Below are 16,834 nucleotides of genomic sequence, written 5' to 3' on the forward strand. Positions count from 1 at the left end.
CTCTTCTTTTTTTCTTTTCCTTTTTTTTTCTTTTTTTTTTTTTTTTTTTTTTTGATTGGGGCAAGTACCATTATTATTTTAATGGGTTAATTACACTCACAACCCTTGAAGTTTGCTCTATTGACAACCAGATGAAAGTTAGAGAATTTTTTAACAATGACACCCCTTGTCAGATTTTAGATCCAAACAAAGCCTAAAAGTAGGTGAAATGTCTAATTCACCCTCTAATATCTTATTAATTGTTAAAATAAAATATCAAAAAATTAAATGACCGAAATGCCCTTATACAATATTAATATTCGTTTTTTACTTCTAATTTTTCTGACCCTTCTTCCCCAAAAGTCAAAACCATTGAGATCCCACTAATTCTTCTACATCTTGCTACGTGGGAAAGTTGCGATGAAGATTCCGGCAACGGAGATTCGATAAAAAAGCTCTGGCGACGACAAATCAACATGACGACTGGTTTCCGACGGTGGTTATTGGCAACGACAACAGCGAGACGCGATTCCAACGATGACAACAACAGATTCCGACGATAATGCAACAGCGAAGACACTCCGAGGACGACAACTGTTGATGACAACAAAAGCTTAAGAATATTCGGGCATCAGTTGTGGCAGATTTTGGCGATTTCATTTGCTATTATTTAATCCGCTTTGTGATATGAATTAGGGTTTGGAGCAAACCAAGAGAAATGGACGATGGTGATGCGACCATGAAATTGGGGACTCTGAATTCGAAGCCTAATCAGTGCTTCAATTTCGAGCCTAACGTTTCTATTTTGTCGCCGGCCGTTGCCAAGTGCGCAGTTCATTGAGAACCATTCAAAGAACTATCTCCAAGGCATGCTAGACTGTAATGAAAGGTTTTTCTCTCTCTAATTTGGGTCCTTGTTTGCAGATGGAAATATATATCTATATTTATATCTATATTATTATTATTAAATTTGCAAAGAGTTTCAGTATTTCAGTATTTATTTATTAATATAAAAAAAGAGTTTTTATAAACAAAAAATTACCTAAAAATTATTTAAAGAGTTTAATTCAAATTACAAATTACTTAATAAAATTTATAAAATTTAATTTAAAGAGTTTAATTCAAATTATAAATTACCTAATAAATTCATTTTTCTTGTCCCACATTGGTTTTAAATAAAAAAAGATTACATGGAAGCCTCTTATAAAACTATAGACCTAAAGAAATAATAATCACATATTTCTCGGCCTTTTTGGCTATGATCAAGTGTACTAAATTTTTTTGAATCGGCCTTTTGGCTAAGATCAAGTAAAGTACTAATTTTTTTTGGTCGACTTTTTGGCTAACCTTTTTAAATCTTTTTGGCTAAGATCAAATGTAGTACTATTTTTCTCGGCCTTATTATTACTTAATAAAATTCAAATAAAATATAAAAATTATTACCTAATAAAATTCAAATAAAATATTTATTAAAACTCTTAATCAGTTGGTGATAGTTTTGAAGCCTTATAATGCCTCAGCAGTACATGTGTTTTGTGAAGATGTTTATGTGCTCATTTATGGTACGAAGTTTGTTCTCCCAATAAGCCTTACCTCAGCATTTCTACTTTTTTTTTGTGGTAAAAACTAAAGTAAACCTCTAATATTCATCCCAATAATGATAGTGCGGGCTAAGGAAATTACATTTCCAGTAGCCAAAAATGACAAACAGCAGAGAGAAAAATTAACAAGAAATACATTTCAAATTATAGAATCTCTAAAAATTATTACCTAATAAAATTCAAATAAAATATTTATTAAAACTCTAACATAAAAGTCTAAAAATTATTCTAACACAAATTACCTATTTATCTATTTATTATGAGTTTTTTAATAAAATAAAATCTAATTTGACAAGAATTATTAATATAAAAATTATTTATTAATTGATATAAAAAGAATTTAATTTTAAAAGAAATACTGAAATACTCAAACACCCAAAAATTCAAATTATTTAAAAAGTTTAATTCAAATTACAAATTACCTAATAAATTCACTTTTCTTGTCCCACATTGGTTTAAAGTAAAAAGGATTACATGGAAGTCTCTTATAAAACTATAGACCTAAAGAAATAATAATCACACCTTTCTCGGCCTTTTGGCTAACCATTCTCGGCCTTTTAGCTAAGATCAAGTGTAATACGAAATTTATTTGAGACGGCATTTTGGCTAACCTTTCTCGGCCTTTTGGCTAAGATCAAGTGTAGTACTACTTTCTCGGCCTTTTGGCTAAGATCATGCTAAGATCAAGTGTAATATTACTTTCTCGGCCTTTTGACTAAACTTTCTCGGCCTTTTGGCTAAGATCAAGTGTAGTATTACTTTCTCAGCCTTTTGATTAACCTTTCTCGGCCTTTTGGCTAAGATCAAGTGAAGTACTAATTTTTTTTGGGTCGATGGCTAACCTTTCTCGGCTTTTTGGCTAAGATAAAGTGTAGTACTACTTTCTCAGCCTTATTATTACCTAATAAAATTCAAATAAAATATAAAAATTATTACCTACTAAAATTCAAATAAAATATTTATTAAAACTCTAACAAGAAATACATTTCAAATTATAGAAACTCTAAAAATTATTACCTAATAAAATTCAAATTAAATATTTATTAAAACTTTAACATAAAACTCTAAAAATTATTCTAACACAAATTACCTATTTGAGTTTTTTAATAAAATGAAATCTAATTTGACAAGTATTATTAATATAAAAATTATTTATTAATTGATATAAAAAAGAGTTTTAGTCTTTCAGTATTTATTTATTAATATAAAAAAAAGATTTTTTATAAACAAAAAATTACCTAAAAATTATTTAAAGAGTTTAATTCAAATTACAAATTACCTAATAAAATTTATAAAAATTAATTTAAAGAATTTAATTCAAATTACAAATTATCTAATAAAATTCATTTTTCTTGTCCCACATTTTAAGTAGAAATGATTACATGGAAGCCTCTTATAAAACTATAGGCCTAAAGAAATAATAATCATACATTTCTCGGCCTTTTGGCTAACCTTTCTCGGCTTTTTGCTAAAGATCAAGTGTAGTACTAAATTTTTTTGGGTCGGCCTTTTGGCTAACCTTTCTTAGTCTTTTTGGCTAAGATCAAGTGTATTACTACTTTCTCGACCTTTTGGCTAATCTTTCTCGGCCTTTTGGCTAAGATCAAGTGAAATACTAATTTTTTTTGGGTCGATGGCTAACCTTTCTCGGCCTTTTGGCTAAGATCAAGTGTAGTACTACTTTCTCAGCCTTATTATTACCTAATAAAATTCAAATAAAATATAAAAATTATTACCTAATAAATTTCAAATAAAACATTTATTAAAACTCTAACAAGAAATACATTTCAAATTATAGAATCTCTAAAAAATATTACCTAATAAAATTCAAATAAAATATTTATTAAAACTCTAACATAAAAGTCTAAAAATTATTCTAACACAAATTACCTATTTATTTATTTATTATGAGTTTTTTAATAAAATGAAATCTAATTTGACAAGGACTATTAATATAAAAATTATTTATTAATTGATATAAAAAGAGGTTAATTTTAAAATAGTTTCTATAAACTCTAACATAAATTAGCTATTTATCTATTTATTATGAGTTTTTTAATAAAAGAAAATCTAATTAGACAAGAATTATTAATATATAAAAAATATTTATTAATTCATATAAAAAGAGATTTTAAAAGAGTTTCTATTAAACTCTAACACAAAATATATTTTAACTCTTACACAAATTATAGAAACTCTATAAATTAGTACCTAATAAAATTCAAATAAAATATTTATTAAAACTCTAACACGAAATATATTTCAAATTATAGAAACTCTAAAAATTATTACCTAAAAAAATTCAAATAAAATATAAAATTTTGTTGCCTAATAAAATTCAAATAAAATATTTATTAAAACCGTAACACGAAATATATTCAAATTACCTAACAAAATTCATAAATATTAATTTAAACAGCATAAAAATTAATTAAAGGAGTTTAATTTTAATTACAAATTACCTAATAAAATTCATTTTTTCTTGTCCTACATCGGTTTTGAGTTATAAATGATTAAATGGAAGCCTCTTATAAAATTATAGACCTAAAGAAATAATAATAACACCTTTCTCGACCTTTTGGCTAAGATCAAGTGTAGTCTTACTTTCTCAACCTTTTGGCTAACCTTTCAAATTATTTAAAGAGTCTAATTCAAATTACAAATTACCTAATAAAATTCATAAAAATTAATTTAAATAGTTTAATTCAAATTAAAAATTACCCAATAAACTTCATTTTTCTTGTCCCAATATTTCAGTATTTATTTATTAATATAAAAAAAGAGTTTTTATAAACAAAAAATTACCTAAAAATTATTTAAAGAGTTTAATTCAAATTACAAATTACCTAATAAAATTTATAAAAATTAATTTAAAGAGTTTAATTCAAATTACAAATTACCTAATAAAATTCATTTTTCTTGTCCCACATTGGTTTTAAGTATAAAAGATTACATAGAAGCCTCTAATAAAACTATAGACCTAAAGAAATAATAATCACACCTTTCGCGGCCTTTTGGCTAACCTTTCTTGATCTTTTCGCTAACCTATCTCAGCCTTTTGGCCAAGATCAAGTGTAGTACGAAATTTTTTTGGGTCGACGTTTTGGCTAACATTTGTTGGTCTTTTGGCTAAGATCAAGTGTAGTACTACTTTTTTAGCCTTTTGGCTATGATCAGGCTAAGATCAAGTGTAGTACCACTTTCTCGGCCTTTTGGGTAACCTTTCTCGGCTTTTTAGTTAAAATCAAGTGAAGTACTAATTTTTTTTGGGTCGGCCTTTTGGCTAAGATCAAGTGTAGTACTACTTTCTCAGCCTTAGTATTTCAGTATTTATTTATTAATATATAAAAAAATTATCTAAAAATTATTTGAAGAGTCTAATTCAAATTACAAATTATCTAATAAAATTTTCTTGTCTCATATTGGTTTTGAGTTATAAAGGATTACATAGAAGCCTTTTATAAAACTATAAACCTAAAGAAATATTAATCACACATTTCTCGACCTTTTGGCTAACATTTTTCAGCCTTTTTGGCTAAGATCAAGTATAGTACTAAATTTTTTTGAGTCCGGTCAACTAGAGTAGCTTACTACTTTAGTGATCCTAGCATTTCCTTGGTGTTGCACTACTACCAAGTTTTGGTGCACCCTCTAAATCAAAGTGTACCTAATAAAATTCATTTTTCTTATCCCACATTGGTTTTGAGTTATAAAGGATTACATGGAAGCCTCTTATAAAAGTATAGACCTAAATAAATATTAGTCACACCTTTCTCGGCCTTTTGGCTAACCTTTTTTGGTATTTTGGCTAAGATCAAGTATAGTACTAAATTTAACATTTTTCGGCCTTTTGGCTCACCTTTCTTGGCCTTTTGGCTAAGATCAAGTGTAATACCAAATTTTTTTAATATAAAAAAAAATTACCTAAAAATTATTTAAAGAGTTTAATTCAAATTACAAATTACCTAATAAAATTCTTAAAAATTTATTTAAATAGTTTAATTCAAATTACAAATTACCAACATATTTCAAATTATAAAAACTCTAAAAATTATTACCTAATAAAATTCAAATAAAATATTTAGTAAAACTTAACACGAAATATATTTCAAATTATATATAGTCCTAAAGAAATATTAATCACACCTTTCTCGCCCTTTTGGCTAACCTTTCTCGACCTTTTAGCTAAGATCAAGTGTAGTATTAAAATTTTTTGGGTCTGCCTTTTGGTTAACATTTCTCGGTCTTTTGGCTAAGATCAAGTGTAGTACTACTTTCTCGGCTTTTTGGCTAAGATCAGGCTAAGATCAATATTTACACTCGTAATAAAAGGTAATTTGTGGTAGAGTTTTAGATAAATTATTTTATTTTTTTATATCTACTAATAAATATTTAAAAATTTATTGTTAATACCCTTTTGGATTTTATAATATATAGAATTTTTATATAGTATTTATTTATGAATGTTTTGTAAATTATAGAATTTTATTTTCAATTTGCTGTTTTACAGAATCATCAACCCTTTATATTTTTTATTTTGCTTCTTTTGAGGTGACAACTATTACTCTCTAACACATTTTGGGTCTGAAATTGTTTTGTCTATTTTTTTTTTTTTTATAAAACTATAAACAATTAGAAAGTACATAAAAATATAAATTATATAAGTTAAAAAACATTCATCACGTGCATCGCACGTACCTTTTACTAGTATATATATATATATATGTAAGTGTGTTAATATACACATTATAAGGTTGGTTATAGTTGATAGTGGTGGGTTCGATTAGGCTCTGTAATTGCTGTCAGTCAGATGATAGGCTCAGCAACCGGCTTGATTCTATTTATGGGTTTTGCACTTTCTAGCTTTGTTCATTGTATGAAGCTTGAGGTATGATTTGGAAATGAATTAAGTAGTGAATCTACCTTCTTTTCTTTTTTTTTTTTCTTTTTTTTAGAAAATATTACGCGTGTGTGTATATATATATAAAAAATTTAATAAGAGCATCAATGGAGGTGGACATTCTCCCTCTCTGAAGAACATCAATGGAGAGTCTCACAATATATATATATATATATATATATATATATATATCTATTTTGTGGGTATGGATTGTTAATATAGTGTGAGAGGGAGCGCATTTAAGTCATTTTATGATATAAATATGATTGTTGACAATTCAAAGAGTATTTAGGTCATTTTATAGTGCATAGGATGTGACAGTGATGATTTGGGGGTCCTTTGTTAACTTTACCAAATTTAAGGAGGTGCCATTGTTAAAAAAAGGACTAACTTTCATCTGTCAATAGAACAAACCTTAGAGGGTGTGAGTGTAATTAACCCTTATTTGATTAATGATAACTAGTCCCAAATGTAAGTGTGGGGAATAATATCATCGTGACGTCATTACATATGATAATATCATCCTCTACTCAAATGAAATAATATGATAATGTCATCATGAAATCATCCTCTACTCACATAAATTTAGTTGGATGTGTCCGACTGTCAGATTCCCTATCACTCTTATTATTTTTTATGTTTGGTTATTGTAAAATTTACGAAGAAAAAAATTAAAAACTAATAAAAATAATTAAATTATCAATTTTCAATAGAGTTATTTTACACGTCCCATCAAATGAACTCGTTCTCAACCTCGGCCTAAACTTTTGCCAAACACTGAAAAATAAAAATAATTTTTAAAAATATATATATATATATATATATATATTTTACAAGCCTTAAAGAATAATTTTTTTCTATCCTTAAAATTTTTGAATAGTAACTTCTTTTACTTTAATGACATCATTTTGTTGCCTTCCCTATTATGTTAAGCTGCTTCTCATTTGTTAATAAATTTTCTTCTTCTCAATATATTTGTGTGTGTGTGTGTGTCAAAATTTTGACAAATAGTCATTTACCAATTACATAAAGTTACATCCCTAAAAAGAATCTACACAATGCTTAATGACTAGTTTCTTCTGCTTTGAGTTTTCAAAACTTTTCTTTTCAAATGTAACTTACTATAAAATGAATAACATTCTGATGAATTGCCATTTCTGCTACTTCTGAGACAAGCATGTTTTGGAAAGAGGCCTTAGAGTTTAGAAGTCAAGAGGTTTGTCAATTTCCATCGGAGAATCTTCCCGGTAGCAGACCTTGGTATCGAGTGTGTGAACACCACCTTCCTCACCTTCTTGTATGGTGCAACCTGCCATTAGTGAAAGTAAAACCATGAGCAGCGCGAACACTTGGTAGAAAATTCGCAGATTAAGATTATACAGCCTGGAAAGAGTAGGAGGTCATTAAGATCAAAATAAATAACCTGCTTAGCTACATAGTCTATCACAGCTGCCTGGGAAAGCACACTTCCATGCCTCTTGACTACAAATGCCACCGGAACCTCCCCGGCCTTTTCATCCTTGACTCTGCACAAAGACATTTGAAATTCACGCAAGATATGGACACGATGTTTGGAATTTGGATGCTACACAGAAATAAATGCAATTCCGCTCTACAATGCGAATTCTATCCTTCTTCTTTTTCTTTTCTTCTCCCCCCTTTTTAACTGAATCTGTTACAAGCATGAAGTTGCATGCAAGGTTAAGTACTAACACAGTCACTTTGCACACAATAATGCGTAAAGTATGTCTCCAGTCTCTCTCAGCACTCTACGTAGTTGTGATATGCATTTGATAAGGCACTTTAGAAATCTGGTGCAAAGAATGTTTACCTGTTCGGCTACAATCATTTTAGCAATTTATTGTAATTTGGTGATAATTCCTCTTAAAGCAGCAGCACAATTATCTTACTGTGATAGTGATCGACTTGTAAAAGATCTCTATATGCCTTCAAAAGCAATTCAGCTCAACTCAACTCAACTCAACTCAATAAACCCAAATATTGGGGGTTGAGCTTCATGATTCATTATATTGGGGGTTGAGGTTCATGGGTCATTTTCTCATTTCGCTCCATGTAAACCCATATATTTTTTAAATCACCGGTCTACTGTTTAATGCTATGGAAATTTTGTGAGCATTTAACAATGCGTTAATGTGCTCTGTAGCAATGATTCAAGCGCATTTTCATAAAATGTTCACACTTACGCCGTAACTGCAGCATCTATTATATCTGGATGGGAAATCAATACAGCCTCTAAATCAGCAGGAGCAATCTGCAAAAGTTACATGCTATCCATTAGACTGCATCTATCTGCAACAACTTAATGGATAACAATGTTGAAATTGGTTTTGACCGAAACATGCTTGCAAGTCAATCTCACGTGTCTAACTAATATTTTGGTCCTCTAATCTGTGAAAGAAGAAAACCTCAAAACAAAAATCATTCTTGCGACTACTTTTATACTGTGCCAAATGAAGAACATCCTCACTAATATGCCATTCACAATGATGAAGAGTTAAATCAGGTGAAGAATTATACATGACTTGGATCATAGATTGATTATATACCTGAAAGCCTTTGTACTTGATGATCTCTTTCAAGCGATCAAGTACATATAAGTAACCTTCTTGATCAAAATAAACAATGTCTCCAGTATGTAGCCAACCATCTTTATCAATTGTCAACATAGTTGCCCCCATATTGTTCAAGAAACCTAGCAAGCCAGTGGAAAATCATCGAAGTTCAAGTTTTGACGAGGAAGTAAGAACATGTCAAGAGGGAAAGAAAAAAATATATATATGTATCATGGCCCTCTTTCGAGACTTTTTTCTGTCTGGATGAAGCAAAAAATTTTACCTTCAGGTGATATTTGATGACAATGGGCACTTCTAAATGGTTCCCAATACCATAGACGAGGTTGATAGCATTAATGGGACATTTAAATAAATAAATTGATTTGAATAGGTTGATAGAATTATAAGGAAAGTTATCTTAGAGATATGCAATACATATTTTATTACAATCATTGTTCTACTAATAAAGTTCATATATATAAGGCGCTCAATTCAATCAATGTACATTGTTGAGACTTAAATATAAAGTTAAGTTATACTCCTTAAGCAAATAAACCTAAATCCATTCATTTCAAATCTTTCAATCCAGATGGATCCTAAGTTCATTCATTAAAAATATACTGCATGAATGAAAGAAAGATAAAATCTGGAGCTTCCAATTGCAAGGGAAGCAGTTAGATGCAAGGACTAGGTTTGACAATAATAGAATCTGACGAACATAGAAAATCAAGTGAAAACTATTACCTCAAAGTCAAAAAACCATAGCTAGGGATCAAAGATGAGAAAGCAAAATCGGTTTTAACTCAGCCAACACACTACAAAGGGAAATATGGACATGTAAAGAAACTTATAGGGAAAATCCATATCCAAATGATCATGAAGATAAGGCGTGAGTTTTAGAACAAAATTAGTCATAAAAGATGGCAAATCCAATTATGGTAAATACCAAGAGCAACCACAAGACTTGAGAAGAATAATTACCTTTCATAATAGCGGGCCCTCGTAACCAAAGTTCACCACTGCAGCCAGGAGGCAAGGAAGACCCATTAATCCAATTTACCACTTTAGCTTGCATGTTTGGAGCCAGAAGTCCAACTGAAGTATAGTTTTGAAACTTTTCAGTATTAAAGCCACGGGTTGCAACAGCAGTTGACTCAGTCATGCCATAACCCTGTGAAAATAATGAAAATACAACAAAAATATTTGTAAAATAAGAACAAAAATAAAATTGTTCAAACTCAAGAAGAGTAAACTGGATTTATCAACCTTGTTTTGCCATGTGATATATCATGTTTGTCATGTTTCAACTGTTTCCCGAGCAAAATGTAAGATTAGTAAAATAGGGAATCCCAAAACATGGTAGTTTAAGGCATGACTAGGTCCAAAAGAAGTCCCGTGCTTATTAAGGCACAACCAAAGCGCCCCATTCTGCACCATGAAATGGCTCTTCATTAGTCATGTGTAAAGGCCTAGAGCCCTCAAGTGTGGTTTTAAGTAGGCTGTAGGCACAAGAAAGTGCACCCTTTTTGGGTCATTGAATCACAACTTCCTTTTTTTTATTCAAATGACCATTGATCGATAATGCCCTATGCATATTATTGCCAGTGGCAGAGCAAGGAATTTACTGGAGTGGGGGCAACCTTTATAATAGAATTTTGTTATTTGGGCCGAATCCGGATACACACTTGCAGGGGTGAAATTTCCTTAATAGATATATATATATATATATAAAATGAACCAGAACAATTAAATGCAAAAATTTAGTACAGATTGATAATGTTAGGAGAAAAGTTCAAGTGTCTCTTTTGAATTTGGAGTTAATAAAAGTTTCTTTTAGAATATTATTGGGTTTCTTTTGAGAATTTCCTAAGTTTCTAGTGGGGGCATTTTTATAAAAACCCAAACTTGTACATACAAAATCAACTTAATAAGAAAGTCCAGTGGAGGCTGCTGCCCCACTGGACCCCATGTGGCTCCTCGACTGATTATATTGTTTAATCATATAGATATTTAGCAACTAGATTATGTGCATGTGATTTTACTTGGATTGGATGCATCTACTGCTTAATAAGAAAATCCAGTGGGGGGACCCCATGTAGCTCTGCCACTGATTATTGCCTTTTGTTATAAAGCATATTGTTTAACCATATTAGGTATTTGGCAACTAGAGTATGTGATTTAGTTGGATTGGACACATCTAGTGCTTCATTATGAGTCCAACAGTATTTAATTTAGATGAAGCATTTGCAAACTGAAAGGAAACATTTGCATGCTAAAAAATCACTTTTTTTTTTTAGTTTTGGGCAAGTCCTTTTTCGGAAGTTTTACTTGCTTGTGTAGCATACTTGAATTATTTTGATTGTCCATATATGTAATATACATTGACATCACGCACGGGCCCTGCTTCCCTCTAGCCCGCATCTTCTGCTGTGCCATGTGCTCCTGGCACACCTTGTGTCTTTTACTAACTTTGGTGAGACATTTTCTATCATATTGGACTTTTGCTTGTGGTAAAGTAAATACAAGGATTTAAGATTTTGTTTTGTATTTAGTACTAATTTACTAAACTTGAGGGTAAATATTGACATTCTATATCAAAGCATATTCATATGCATACTAAACCAAAGGTAAGATTTCATATTTACCAAAATTTTCTTGTAAACCAGTCAGAGCATGAAAGTAAAGGGCTTCTCAACTACTACAATAGATGGAATGAACAATCTAGTAACTATGGAATATTGTTTAAAATTGACTTTACATAATATTCTAAGAAGATATAATCAATTCAGTTTCTTACCTGAATAAAATCAACATGTGGTAGAGTCTGAATGAAATCCTCAATGAATTTCTTGCTCAAAGGAGCTGCACCGCATGAAACCTGCTTCAAACTCTTCAAACTACTTCCGGCAACTCCCTTTGCTCTAGCGGTCAATGCCATCAATAACGGTGGGACGACAGGGAAGTGGGTGACTCTATATCTATCAACGGCTCTCACCATTTCATTTGCATCAAACTTCTTCATCACAACAATGGTAGTACCCAATGACAACAATCCCATCACAAAAAGGGAAAGACCATATATATGGAACATTGGTAGAACAGCTAAGTACACATTTTCTGAACCTAAACCCTCGTATTGAGAAGCTTCAAACCGAACAAAAAGCTCAATCATGGCTATAAAACACCTATGTGTTAACACAACACCTTTGCTAGCACCAGTGGTACCAGAAGAATACATTATGGCAGCAGTGTCATGCTGACTAATTACCGGTCTCTGAACCGAATTGGGATTAATTGAAATGAGCTTGTGGAAATCAGAAAACCCATTTTGTTTCGAATTGGAATTCACATTTTCTGGTACCCCAATTACAGGCACACCCAAACTCTTCAATTCATCAACCTTTTCCAACATGGTAAATGCCAAAGCTAAATGGCAGTCAAGTGTTTGTTTTTTTACCTCAATGAAACTACTTGAGGAATTCATGGTAGTGACAATAGCACCCAAATACAAAACACCCAAGAAAATGACAGGAAAGTAAATTGAATTGGGCAAAAGAACCAAAACAACATCACCTTGTGAAACACCCATTTGGTGGAGGCCACAAGCCATGGATTTGACCATTGGGTGGAGCTCTGAGTAAGAAATTGAAGAACCAGATGAGGAATCAACGAGAGCTGAGACCCCATTGTGTTTGTGTGAGAAAATGAAGGAGACAACATCAAGAAATGGGTCTGATGGGAGGTTTACAGGAGAGTGTTTGCTGTGGTATATTCCTGTTTCTGAAGAGTACCAATCAGGAAGGGCTTTTGAGGCTTTTGGGTGTTGGGTCTGAATCTCTGTAGATTGGTATTCTGAGAAGTGGCAGTTCATATGGTTGGCATTTGTTAATGTTGCCATAAGCTAGTTCTGTGGAGAGGAAAGAAACAAGGAATGTCTTTGCTGTTTGTATAGAATATAGATATTCGGTAACACATGCACTTATATATAATGTCTGTGTATATACATGGTTTAAGTTCCTAGGGATGACTTGACTCGGTATTAAAAATGGTGGATGGTGAGAACATGATTTTTATGTGAATGTGGCTGTTTGATTATTTTTTTCACGGACAAGAAATATTTGTATTTATGTTTTTTTTTTTTTCAGATTTGTGGTCTGTATTTCAATTGATTTATATGAGTAGAGATACTTGAGTAGAGACTCGCACACCACTCACTTTAGAAGTACAGATACAAAATACAGACCACAAATCTGAAAAAAAAAAAAAAAAAAAGAGGGGATAAGGTAATTGGAAAAATCATAAATTATATTTTTATATATATAAGAAAAATAATTTTTGGTTAATTTTTGAAAATATTATGAATCGAAATGCAATCACTAATATAACATAGAAGTTAGTTTCCCGACATATGAAACAAACATTACCGGTTATCAATTAATAAAATTTGAACTTTTCTAACAAGTTATATTGTGTTATTTTTATTGGAAAAGATACATTTTAATGTTCAAAAACTTGTCTAAAATGTGTTATAAAGTATTTGAGAATTATAAGATACGCAATCAAAGTATCTTAAAAGTATTAAATACATGTTAGAAAATAGAAAATATATATTAAAAGTATGAATACAATTAAGAAGTATCGGACATGTATTTATGAGTATCCAAGGAATATCGTTATTCGACATGTAAGTACATGTGCTTCTTAGCCACCCACACACCCACTTTGTTTCTTTGAAAACTCAAATATTCACCATCCATTTTGAAAGGTAAATAAAATATCATTAGGACACAAGTCTCTTGGTACATTATCATGTCATTCTAGTCATGTAAAATAGTTAGATTTGTCATTTACTCAAAAATAAATAAATATAAAAAGTATTGGGTATTTTTTTTTGATAGGGTGTAACTTAAAAAAATGATCCGAATAGATTCGAATCTAATATATTTTTAATAGATTTGGACAAATAATATCAAAGTAATGATAAGTCAAAACAAAAATAATGCATTGGATTTCAATTCAACTTAAGTTTTAATGTGACTATTGACTCATTTGCATCTACTTAAACAATACTAGTACAAATTATTTGACATAAAAATTATTCATTCCATTTCAATTCAACTTAAGATTTAATATGATCTAATGAAAGGGTACAAATCATTATTGTTGCAGAAAATGAACATAAAATTATTTAATTCGAATATACTTTGGTATAATGTCATTAATGTACTTATCTTGGTTTCTTGTGAAAACCATATAAAGATATAGGATCCTTATTTATATTAATCATCCCTCCATAATATATCTTATTCTAAAACACCAAAACGATTTCACAAAATATGTCTAAAATATAGAATTTTGAATAATTTAATCGAAATTAAACAGAATGAATTCTGAAAAAGTAGAGTAGACATTAATTTAACAATATAAAGTTCCATGTTGAGGATCGGAGCAAAATCGAAAAATAATAATAATTAATACATATATGCAAGCCTCTAAAGTATTTATGAATAATATTACACGCTATGTTTCACATGCATGCTTTCATACAACACATGATTCACGCCTACAAGACGAATATGAGTGCGCACATTCAAATCTTGAAACCAACCACTTACGAAGTAAAGTGCAATTATGTCAAATATAAGTATGTAATTACATGCGAACATAATGTAATTATATATATATATATATATATATATATATATATATATATATATATATATATATTTATTGTTTGTACATTTAAAATTAAGTTTATCCTTTGGGATTGACTTAAAAAAAGAGAAAAAAAAAAATAGTTCTTTTTTTTTTTATTTATTCCAGAAATTTTGTTAAAAAAATATTTTACAAAAAACTCTAAAATGGATATTTGAAAGGCTTCGACTTTCCGATCAGTGTTCTACAGTTTCATTGATCATAATCAATAACCATTTGACATATGTCAAAAGTTCGTCAAAAAGTAATTAGAAAGAACCCTAGATTAAAGAGAAAGTTTTATATGGTCTCGAAACAGTTAGTCTCGGCCAATCACTTTTGAATATGTAAGCAAAAAATTATTATTATTTTTTAAATATTTCTATACGTAAAAAATATATATATATTAAATAAAGTTTTTTCTTCTTTTGAAAGCCGCAAAAGTTAATCTTCGGAGTCCTTACCAAGCACCATTAAATACATAAATAAATATGTCAAAAAGTGATTGGCGAGACTAATAATCCCGAAATTATGCAATAATTTATCATATAATAGATGAAAGAGAAATGTTTTCGGCACAATTGTTTATGTGCTAATGACTGAAGAAATATAGAATATTAGAATTCACAAAAAGAGAATCAATTAACCAAGGTGGCCATCGGTCCACACACGCCACTCTAGGGCACTCTCTCTGTGTTGCGGGCACATGTTTAAAATGCACAATCCCGATCAATATCTAGAGATCATACATTAATAAAAAACAATTAGATGGTTGGAGATCATTAGTCTCGAGCAATCATTATTAAGTATGTAAGTAAAAAATTAAAATTTTTAAATATTTTTATAAATAAAAAATTATTAAATACGATTTTTTTATTTTTAATCACAAAAGTGAATTTTCAGTGATTTTGGCCAAACACTATTTGACATGTCAAAAATATGTCAATAAATAATTGGCTGGATGAATGATTAAGAGATCATGTAATTATTTACCATATCATAAATTTAAGAGAAATGTGTTAATGGTTGTAAAAATAAATAAATTTAAAAAGCCAACTTAATCTACATGTTTAAAATGCACAATCCCCATCAATGTTTAAAATGCACAATCCCCATCAATATCCACCGACCAAGAATTAAGCTGTGCAACTGCAAAATTGCAATTTTGTCATTAAGAACAGTGCTGCTGCAGAAAATATTTGTGAAGCTTGGTTTGAGCTGTGATTTGTTATTAACTTGTTAAATACTAAGAAGTGGCAATTGGAGCATGTGTTATATGATGAATTAAAGCTGAGAGAATAAGATTCAACAAGGGTCAGTCATGAATTTACTGAACTGCCCCTCAAACCAGAATGCTACAGCAGCACAAATAAGCCTGATGTAAGCAACTATTTTGTTGCTGTTTAAGCTGCTTAATTTAGTCCTTGAGTGTGTACATCTTATTCCAACTTCAGAACAAGTGTAATACATTAAGTTCTAGCTGTAATATCCTTTGATTGCTAAGAATTCAAATTATTACGAGGCTGAGTTTGGTATAGGCTGAGAATTAAAGTTGAAAACCTGAAATGTGCTCGGCTCTGTCACTTTTTATGTAGCTTCCTCTTACCTATGCAATTCACGAATTTATCTATGCAAGTTTCCATGCAAGCCAAGTATAAGCATTGTATATGTTATGTTTAATCTACATTTCCAAGTCCAAAAGGCCCTAAAATCTTCTGAAATTGATACTTCGATTCTTATTAATTTGTCAAATGTCGCTTGGTATGCATCTACATAGATTACAAACTAGGATTTAAAACACAAGAAATCTATTGATGTAAATATGCCACAAGTATAAGATTAATGATTTAATTATTTAAGAAAATAATATATGGATTACGAAAAATCTAGATACATGATAAATAGCTAAAAATCCCATGAAATACGAGTTAGAACCAGAAAATCCAAACCTTTTCTTCTGCCTATTGTCTGCCACATGCATGATGATTAATTTAAAATTTTGTGATTTAGTACTAAGTTATAATTTTTAGATAACTCTTTTATGTGGGATCAATTCTGTACTATTTAGTCCAACGGTCAACTGTGTC

At 30.1% G+C, this 16,834-nt stretch overlaps 1 protein-coding gene and 2 pseudogenes across 1 annotated transcript; 2 read left to right on the top strand and 1 right to left on the bottom strand.

The window, feature by feature from the left end:
* The first annotated feature begins 2,297 nt into the window (after positions 1-2,297).
* LOC132305588 (U2 spliceosomal RNA) lies at positions 2,298-2,427 on the top strand (annotated as a pseudogene).
* A 2,667-nt stretch (positions 2,428-5,094) lies between these two features.
* On the top strand, positions 5,095-5,233 carry LOC132305586 (U2 spliceosomal RNA; annotated as a pseudogene).
* A 2,235-nt stretch (positions 5,234-7,468) lies between these two features.
* Positions 7,469-13,174, bottom strand: LOC132303622 (4-coumarate--CoA ligase-like 6). The gene is made up of 6 exons (XM_059800958.1): positions 11,851-13,174; positions 10,035-10,224; positions 9,048-9,193; positions 8,685-8,752; positions 7,904-8,006; positions 7,469-7,789 (listed from the first exon to the last, which is right to left on the bottom strand). Exons 1-6 carry the CDS (start codon positions 12,949-12,951, stop codon positions 7,676-7,678), a joined length of 1,722 nt encoding a protein of 573 aa, XP_059656941.1. The 5' UTR covers positions 12,952-13,174; the 3' UTR covers positions 7,469-7,675.
* Positions 13,175-16,834: the final 3,660 nt, after the last annotated feature.

Source organism: Cornus florida, unplaced genomic scaffold (genome assembly GCF_030987335.1).
Source record: "Cornus florida cultivar Cherokee Brave unplaced genomic scaffold, ASM3098733v1 CherokeeBrave_3.0.0_Hap2_Chr04, whole genome shotgun sequence".
In the NCBI taxonomy this organism is placed as follows: domain Eukaryota; kingdom Viridiplantae; phylum Streptophyta; class Magnoliopsida; order Cornales; family Cornaceae; genus Cornus; species Cornus florida.